Below are 10,301 nucleotides of genomic sequence, written 5' to 3'. Positions count from 1 at the left end.
TGCCTGGTTCGGTAACATGACTGTGACGAATAAGAATCGGCTGGGACTTGTGATAAAAACTGCTAGCAAAATTTCAGGGTGCTGGCAAGACAAAAATGTGCTTAGGAAGACTCATTCTATTGTTAAACCATCCACCTCACAGTGAGTTTGATTTGTTGCCCTCTGGCAGCCATTTAGAGTACCCGTGAGGAAGACAAAAGACTCCAGGTTTCCTTTATCCCCACTGCAACCCATCATCTCCTTGATGGCAAATAACTGTCTTGTGGCTCATTATTATTATTATCATTATTATTATTATTATTATTATTATTATTATTATTATTATTATTATTCGTAGTAGTAGTGGTAGTAGTACTTATTACTCAACAAATATCCCTACAAGTCAGCCTTCTGAATACATTAAATGTCTATGTTACTTTGAAATATCTCTTACTTATTTTCCTTCCTTCCTTTGATTATAGAAGTGTGGCTGTATGAGATCAGTGATCATGTCTTCTGTAGCCCAGGTGTTGAAGAGGGAAGGCATAGAAAGGCTGTTTCTAGTTAGTAGTTATAAGTATATATGTTTAGTTTAGTCATTAGTATTATGGAACATGTTATTGTCTTATTCTATAGTGTGGACTGAACTCAATCTGCAGGACTGGGAAAAATTAAAGACAGTTTCCCTTTCAACACTCTCTGCTGCAGAAGACTCAGATAACAGCGATTTAATATGTTGGTAGAAATTCTTCATTTTTAGAGGAATAAAATAAAAGTAAAGAAAAAACAAAGTCGCCTGTTGTACTTAAAAATATTTAATAAAATGTATTTCCTTAATATAAAGTTATTCATTTTCTTTAGAAAAATGAAAAAAAGCAACATTTTCACTTTCTGTTTTTGTTTGAGCTCTAACTCCAACAGACACTGATTAATGAAGTACGAGAACATAATATTTTTTTTCATCTAACTGTGACAAGATTAAAGATTAAAGAAGATTAAATTGAAAACAGTCTAAAGAGCAGCTTTATCAACTGAAAATAGTAAGCGTCTAAATGTCACATTTACACAAGCACAAGAATGAACACTTCTTCTATATTAAAGAAAGGCCTAAAATAATATTGGACCTTGTAAAATAAAAACACAAGAAAGAATTACACTTACATTAAATCCATCACTGCCTCTGCATATCTTTAGCTGTAGCAGGTGAGATCAGGTACACTCACTGGTCTTAGTGTGATGCAGATTTAGTAAAAGTCAAAGTAATCTAACCAGATGCTAAAACAACACTGCAGATCAAGAAGATTTCAATAAAGCAAACTTCATCTCTCACTGACCTTACAATGAGGCACATCAGTGAAAATGAAACATGAAGGTTGCAGCTGTTTTCCTTTCTGTGAAAAAGAAACTCTCTCATTCCGTATAAATTCGAGAGAAATTAGTGAGAAGTGACACATGATAATCTCTGTATTTGTAATTAAATGCAGCATCTTTAAAACAATAGCTCAGTTGTGTATCATTGGTATTTACATTGAAGCTCTCTTCCTGTCTGGTTTATGGATCTGGTTGGAAAGCTGAAACCTTGGGCAGCCATTAATATCATGTTTCTTTTATTTCTGAAGTTTCACTTAAGTGTCAGACTGAAATGTGACACTGATGTTCTCAATTGGAAAGTAATTGATAAAACAACATTTACCCTGTTAAACTCCATAAAAACATGTTTGTTTGTTTGTTTGTTTGTTTGTTTGTTTGTTTTTTAAAAAAATTATTTGTTCCTCATATTCATTAATTATTAAATTTAAGATTTGAAGAAAAAAACTGAGCAGCTGTTTCATCAGAGCTGAGAGACCGAGGTAAATATTTTCTTAATTATCATCAGTGAGTTTCAGAATCCATTTTCAAAGGTTATGGTTTGTTCTTCCAGTTGCTTGATGGTCTCCCCTTTGAGTTTATTAAATACCAGACGAATCAAACAAGAGCTACAAAAATGATCATCTCCAAAAATGGTTTGATATGACATCTGCTGGACTTAAATTAACGAACCCTAATCTAAGTCGATTAAAGGTTGAAAATGGTCACTGGCTGTAAACACTGTGCAGGACATCAGTTTCACGCCTTTGGCATTACATAAAACTGCATCAACCATTTCAAAATAATGTAAATAAAAATTAAAAAGTACACATGTGCCCACCTGATGGTCTATAAAACTAAAATCTCTCTCACATCATCTAAAACTATTTGCAGTACTTATTATTATTTTTTTGCACCACAGTCGAAGACAAGCCTCTGTGAGTCAGGCTTATCTCTTCTCCTTAGATTTATTCTGTTGCACACCCAAAGTTCAAAGGTCCAGGATGAAGCTGGGAAGCATATCGAAATATTTAGGGTATGATTGTAAAACCAAAATTTTTCTTTGATAAAGTCAAGCATCTGAAAATGATGAGAACAGAATAAAAAAAATATACAAACAAATTAATGTCTCAGTGTCCTTGCTCCTCAGTGCACACATGAGTTATTAATGGCACTAAGTCACTGATTTGAAGGTCTTATTCAGAAGTTTTGTTTTTAACTTATCAAGGTTTGTGCTTTACTGAGCAGAGAGCCAACACTCAGGAGGGTTCAGGGCTGAAGCAGAGCTGCTGGGGTCTGCTTGGGTGGTGTCAGAGTTTACCTTTGCCATGGGCTGAAGTTCAGTGATAGTGTTAATGAGATGAAAAGAGATTGTTTGAAAACATATATTCATTACGAATGGAAAATAAATTGTGCAGTTTAGAATAAACTGCGATAGTCACATGTGTGTTTCATTGTCTCTACGTCGTTGCTCCAAGGAATCGAGTCCAGAAAAAAAACATTATAATCACCAGGAATAACATAAACAAAATGAACTGCAAAGTAAAGGGAAAAAGTCATTTACGTCTTCTGCACATCTTCTTACACAGCATGAAGCATCCTGCTGCTGCTGCAAACACAATAGCTTTAATCACCCATCGTAAAATAGCCTTAATGATGGCTCCTGAAAATCCTGAAACACAAAGAAACAGCGTCAGTTTAAATGTCTTTTGGCCCAAACCTCATCACAACTCTGAACTGGATCATGTTTCCCCAAAATGATTATATAATTAATTAATTTATAATGCTTTTATATAATGCTTTTATATAATTTGCTTTATGGCTTCATTGGAAGAGGTTTAATGTCACGCAACTAAACTTAGAATGGAGATGGAAGAGAAATTAAAATGAATTTTGAAAGATATCAGTGATTACTTACATAACTGAAATCAAGCATGTTTTCTGTTGCATACTGTGGAGTAAAGGTCATATAATATTGGCTTCTGCCTACGTATTTAAACAGGTATGGAGGTTCAGACTCAAGCTGCCTCTCCTTTACTTATCTTTAAGATGGCACACAGATCAAATCCAGCACTTTTATCTTCTGTTTTTTTCCTGCTTGTCACTTTTGCTCCTTAATAACCTGGTGTTAAACAGCTGCATTTAACCTGAAAGCTAACATGTTAGCTAACATTAAATGGCACCATGTTGATGTTGAAATCCGACAATTAGGAAAGTATGGGAGTGAGTGTAACAAGAGGTGCTTATATTTTAGAAATGTTTACTAGATAATCCATCCATCCATTCGCTTCCGCTTATCCTTTCCAGGGTCGCGGGGGGCGCTGGAGCCTATCCCAGCTGTCATGGGGCGAGAGGCGGGGTACACCCTGGACAGGTCGCCAGTCTGTCGCAGGGCCAACACACAAGGACAGACAACCATTCACGCTCACATTCACTCCTAATGACAATTTAGATTATCCAATTAACCTATCCCCTCAAACTGCATGTCTTTGGACGGTGGGAGGAAGCCGGAGTACCCGGAGGGAACCCACGCAAACACGGGGAGAACATGCAAACTCCACACAGAAAGACCCCGGCCTGATGGTGGAATTGAACTCAGGACCTTCTTGCTGTGCGGCAACAGTGCTAACCACCGTGCCACCGTGCTGCCGTTTACTAGATAATATGTTTGTAAAAAAAAATTAACAATTTATCCTTTTGCTATAACATCAGGATGTGGATTGATCAAATGTTCAGCACTGCAGCTGCTCATATTTAGATAGTAATCAGTTTCATTGTATTTTTTAACTCTGTAAAAGTAAATTAAACACCTTAAACACACTAAACTCATAATCTTGGTTTATTGAATGGGTGGTTACTTCCACGTGGCTTTGAATAGCTTATTTTCCCTTGATGAATTAAATCATCATTTAAAAACAACATTTGTTTTTACTCTGGCTTTTACTTATTTTACTCAATTTTTACTTTTTTACTTTTACTTACTTTTACTCAATCCTAAATACTTTTTCACAGCACTGTATTTTTGCAAACAGGTTCAGAAGTCCAGACCAAAATTACCTTACCTTTATGAGTCCTCAAAGGTCTGAGACTTATTGTCGTCTCTTCAGCATCACTGACTTCACATGTGTATGTTCCCTCCTGATCTGCAGATATGTCCTGTAGTGTGAGGCTGCCTGACTCTGAAAGCTTCTTCACATGTTGCTTCCATTTCTCTGAGACTGTGTAGTTGGTGACAGTCCCATTCAGGATGACCTCCTTGTTGTTGAATCTCCAAATGAGATTTGAGAGTTGAATGTTTGATGGTCTGCATGGGATTGTGTTCTCATGCTCAAGAACATCTTGAGAAGCTGAAATATTACAAAAGCACACAAAAAACTATGTTATAGAGGAACAAATACATAACAGCTCCATTTAAACTAATTTATGACAGCATACTATCAAATGATGCTGATTTTGCTGTATAGATGAATTACCAACTAATTATGGGTCCCACTGCAAAAGAGATTTTAATCAAAAGGTATTGGTTATTATCAGAGTAATAAACTTAATGGTATAAGACTGTTGTCCTGATCCAGTAGATTTGGCTGAAGGGATGTAGGATCAGGCTATAGCAGGGGTGGGCAACTCCAGGCCTCAAGGGCCGGTGTCCTGCAGGTTTTAGATGTGTCCTTGATCCAACACAGCTGATTCAAATGGCTAAATGACCTCCTCAACATGCCTTATAGTTCTCCAGAGGCCTGGTAATGAACTAATCCTTTGATTCAGGTGTGTTGACCCAGGGTGAGATCTAAAACTTGCAGGACACCGGCCCTCGAGGCCTGGAATTGCCTTTCAACAACTTCATCCATGTTATTGCTGGTCACCCAATTTTCTCTCTAATTGATAAACTGATTAATTATTACAATTTCAACTATTTTCATTGACTAAGATGCATGTCATTTTCATCTGCATCTTGTTGGATGATCTTATATCTCTTTAACTGAAAATCTGAATCTGTAAAATAATCAATAGCTATTGCTGATGTAGAATGGAAATTCTATATGTACTGAATTAAAACTTACATTTCTGGTTAAAGCATTAGTTACTTTCATCACTGCTTACACATTTTAAGAAGAGTTACACTCTTCCTGTTTCTGCGAGTGCTGATGGCGCAGCTGAAATTCAGATCATGATCACTGCCTGAAAGGATCAGATAGCTGCTGATGTTGTAAAGCTGCTGTTCAGTCTGCTGGACTGTGGTGGTGTTCTTGAAAGTCAGACTGGATGGAGGGCTGGTGGACCAGGTGAGTTCAGGCTTTGGATAGATCCCCTCTGACCTGCAGGTGATCCCGTTTTCTACCCGCTCAAAGTCGACTTTATGGATTGGAGCTTCAAGAGAAGAAAATAAATGGTTTTTTTGCTCACTTTTTGGAGGGATTTGGACTATAGCAGTTTAAAAGGGAGAGACAGGTATTTGTTAGTTGTCCAAAAATAATTAGAATTTAATTTTTTGAGCTATAATGATGGGCAGTTAATGGATACAAATTCTAATACATATTGCATTTCATGTATCACCAGAAACAAAATTCGCACAAAGCTTCTTGGCATAAATGTATACATATTGCTGACAAATATTTGGCATAAAGATAAAATAGACAAATATGTATAACAACTCAAAACTGAATTACTGAATAAATTTATCGTTTTTGACTCATACCATCTATCTTTAGGTTAATAAATGACTCCTTGTTTCCATTGGTGGTGCTGGTGTAGCACTTGTATCTGCCCTCATCCTGAACCTTCACTCCTGTCAGCAGGACTGAAGCGTTTCCTCTGGAGATCTGGTCCTTGAAGGTTGATGCTCTGCCTCTGAAGCGCTGGGCTGAGTTTTCTGGCTGGTCTTGGTTGTGGAAGAATGAGTGAACAGGAAGATTTCCTGCTGACACCTGATGCCAGTGGATGACTACATCAGCACCCTCATAGCTGCATGGCAATGTGCAGTTCTCCATATAAACACAGGACACTTCAGTATCTGAAACAACCAGAAGATAGACATCAAAAAAGTTCAGCTTACTAGAAATCAATTTTTGTCTAGCTATGAAATACCAAATCCACCTAAGCACAATATAGATACTTCTGATGAATGCATATGTAAAAGCATTACTTTTACATTTTTAAACCTGAGAAATGACCAAATACTATGGTAAATGAACACAAATAATTTTATTCACGATACACTACATTAATAATAAAATAATAATAATTATTATTAAGCCCTAAAAATTATGTTAGATAAAACATTGTACACTGCATATTCAAACTTTGGACCATGTAAATTGGAAAAAATGGAGCAGAAAATAAAAAAAACTAATGATTTGAAATTGGGGTGACCCAAGTCTGATCTTTGATTAGTAGTAAATTGTTTTATGTGTAATGCAGTTTGGGTCCAGGTCACCCCTGTAATTTAAATTTTAAATCTCATTAGGTTTTTCCTAAATAAAAAAAATAAATAATAAAAGCCTTGAAAGGGAAAAATATGCACATATTTAACTAATGGTTATCTGGATAGTCCACGTTTTTGTACATCTTGTCATATTTGCTCAAGCAAACATGACAGTTGAGCAGAACGTTATCCTGTAATTGAAATATATATCATTCAGAAATAGTCGCCAGCAGTAACTCATTTGGATGATAAGAGAGGCCAGTGAAAATTTCAGGCTTTTCTCAACATAAATAAACGCAGACAACCAAGGATAGAGGAACGTTTTACAACCAGATTTTTTCACGGACATGGTATATGAACACAACATGGCTATGTGGTTGCTTCATAAGGAATACAATCTTTTTGTGTGTTTTGTGCTGTTCCGATCCAGTCTATGCGCAGGACAAGGGGACATCTGGACCACAGGTGTGAGTGACTTAAAGCTGTTTTCACCAAAAACACTTGAGTCAAGTAAAGCATATTTACACTGTGTCAGGAAACTGTTGAAACCTTTAAGCCGCTTCACATTGTGATCGCTGCAACGCTACACTCATGATGACCACAGAGTCTGAACGATGTTTGTCCACACTCAAGCAAATCAAGACATTTCTCAGAGATACCATGACACCGAACAGATTGAATGCACTAACAATTCTGTCAATTCAGCCACATTGGAGGATTTTCATGCATAAAAAGGTCATGCCACAGTATCTCAGTGGGATTCAAATCAGCACTTCGACTAGGCCACTCCAAAGTTTTTTTTGTTTTTCTTAAACCGTTCAGAGTTGGACTTGCTGGTGTATTCTGGATGTTCTGTTGCAGAACTGAGTGCACTCCAGGTCATGAACAGATGGACAGATGTTGTCCTTCAGGATGTTTTGCTAGACAGCAGACTTATAAATAGCAAAACAGCCCCAGACCATCACATTACCCCTCCAGATTTTACTGCTGATATGATGTTACGCCACATGTAAAGAGACAGACACCTTCCAATATCTTCAACTTTTGTCCTGTCAGTCCACAACACATTTTCCCAAACGTCTTGGGGATAATAAACATATTTTTTGACAATTATGAGAAGAGCCTTTGTGTTCTGTTTGGTCAGCTTTGGTTTTCTCCCATGGATATTATTTTGAAAAGTCTCTATTTTAATGTCAAATCAAAAACTCTGACCTTAGCTAATTTCGGTAGGACAGTCACAGATAGGAAGCTTCACCATTTGCAGATTTTTGCCATTTGTAAATGATGGCTCTCCCTGTCATGTAATGGAGTCCCAAAGCCTTAGATATGATTTTCTCACACTTTCCAGACTGATGGATGTCAGTGACTTTGCTTCTCAGCTGTTTCTTTCATAGCATGGATCGTACCATGATGTGTTGTTTTTTGAGATTGTGCAGCTTCCCTTTGTCAAACAGGTTCTATGTAAGTGATTTCTTGATTCAGCAGATCTGCCAGTAATCAGGTCTCAGTGTGTTTAGTGAAACCAAACTCAGCTTTCCAAAAGATGTGGTTAATCACACTTAATTAATAATTTAAGTTTCAAATTTTCAGTTCAAAATAATTCATATTCATTTCGTACTAAGCTTCTGTGCTGCCATAAAAAAGACATAAAAAAAGATTTTTAGAGAGAGTTAGCCTAACACAGCAGAGGATGCTACAGAAACAGTTGGTGAAACAGGAAATAAGAAAAAAAGTAACTTATTTGTAGTGCTAATAACAGCAAATCTAAATTACATCTGGTACAATAGTATCTAATGGCCTTATTGTTACTACTTTAATTTACACGATTATGATTAATGACAAACAAACATACCTAATGCATACATATGTCCATGTGTTAAAGGATCAAGACTGAGACACAATAATATATTTTAAATACACAGAAACATGAAAATGAAAAAAAGACATCTTTGAGATAAGAAGACAAAACACCGTGAAATATGTTGTCAGATAGTGACAGCTGGCTGTCCCACAGGCTCTACGCCCAGCTGTTTGCTGACTCGTCAACAGGAAAATATTCTAAAGTTTTAGTTTGGCGGTATGCAAGAATCCATCCTAACAGGTTCTCTCACCGTCCTGTAAAGGTCTTTAAAGTTTAAGAACAGATTTACTTCACAATAACCATGTAAACCACAATTCATTAGGATATGTTACAGTCACAGTTTGACTCCTGTTACCGTACAGAAAGTTGTAAATACTTCAGTTTTCTTTTAATTATACACTCATCTTTGTGTATGTTTAATTAAATTAAACTCACTATTGTGCAGTCAAACATTGTGTGAACCATATTCCTACTTCACTGAATAATGATCACATTAAAAAAAAGAGGTTTCTCGATGTACCTGTAATCTCTGACATTTATACCTGAGCTTTCTGCCTTGGAAGCTTCTAAGTTTAACTCAGTTTCTCTCTTCATTACCTCTGATGCTTGGTTTGTAAACATCATAACTGTGATTTGTATTTAAAATATAATAAGATAATATGAGCAGTGAAGCTTTTACTCACTTCCTCTTACAAAAGTCCACTGAAAAGTCAGGACCACCAAAAACAGGACACACTTGATCCCGGCCATTCTCCTGCTGTGTTTCATGGTACGCTATCTGAGTGTTTGTGAGTAAATACGTCTACATGAAGTCACATGAAATCTGACCCAGCTGGTTTGCTGCAGCTTGGCATATTCACAGTGATTAAAATCACACCCTTCATCTGAATGTTTTCAATGCTTTTTGTGACACACTCGGGAACAAGTTAATCAAAAACTGCTCACAGTATTCATGTACTTAACTGCCCAACCAGAAAAAAAAATGTTTGGATGAATAAGAATCAGTGACACTGTCTGAGGTACACGGGCGTAACTTTGTGCTGAACATTGGGGGTCAAGATCTCTGTGTAAATAAATAAATAAATCTGAGTAAAGTCCCAAATGGCCAAACATGCAACCATTTTGCTGGTAATAACTGAAATGAGCGAAGAAAATCAACAACCTATTTCTGCAAGATAATTCATAACTTTATCGAGGAGGACTGTGTGTGTGTGTGTGGTGGTGGTGGTGGTGGGGGGGGGTATTTTGGCTGGGTCTAATTATTAGGGGGGGTCAAAACCCCCCTAACCCCCTTGGAAATTGTGCGAAATTATCCAGTCATGGTTTACTGACTCTAAATATTTTCTCTGACTGTAGTACTGTGGACGTGATGTTAGCCTTGGACTTGGCCAAGGTTCACTTCCCCTGGTGCTGAACAGGACCTGGGTATGTCACATAACCACTATAAGTATACTGGAATCATCTCTTCACAACTAAAGATGGATGAATACATAAAAGTTTAAGTAAGACTGTCACCTTCTGATATTTCATATTGTCAGGGTGTGCGTGGAGGAGAGGATGACATGACCCAAACGCTGGACTCACGGTGCAGGATAATGGTGTCTGTTATGCCGAGCAGATGAGTTGAACATAAGATGACTGGCTGACTGAACACACGGGATAAACAGCATCAGTGACATGACGATGACCAGG

General features: G+C 37.0%; 1 protein-coding gene across 2 annotated transcripts; it reads right to left on the bottom strand.

The window, feature by feature from the left end:
* Window positions 1-778: 778 nt before the first annotated feature.
* Window positions 779-10,301, bottom strand: LOC120441873 (programmed cell death 1 ligand 1-like). 2 transcript variants are annotated; one of them, XM_039617366.1, is made up of 5 exons: window positions 10,125-10,301; window positions 6,023-6,337; window positions 5,428-5,694; window positions 4,389-4,673; window positions 779-2,998 (listed from the first exon to the last, which is right to left on the bottom strand). In XM_039617366.1, the coding sequence occupies exons 2-5, from the start codon at window positions 6,312-6,314 to the stop codon at window positions 2,883-2,885; spliced, it is 960 nt and encodes a 319-aa protein (XP_039473300.1). In that variant the 5' UTR covers window positions 6,315-6,337; window positions 10,125-10,301; the 3' UTR covers window positions 779-2,882. The 2 variants fall into 2 exon arrangements, with proteins under 2 accessions (XP_039473300.1, XP_039473299.1); XM_039617365.1 differs by lacking the exon at window positions 10,125-10,301 and adding an exon at window positions 9,293-9,399.

This window comes from Oreochromis aureus, linkage group 9, assembly GCF_013358895.1.
Source record: "Oreochromis aureus strain Israel breed Guangdong linkage group 9, ZZ_aureus, whole genome shotgun sequence".
In the NCBI taxonomy this organism is placed as follows: domain Eukaryota; kingdom Metazoa; phylum Chordata; class Actinopteri; order Cichliformes; family Cichlidae; genus Oreochromis; species Oreochromis aureus.
Note: the sequence above shows the minus strand (reverse complement) of the source record. Positions and strands in the feature narration are given on the sequence as shown.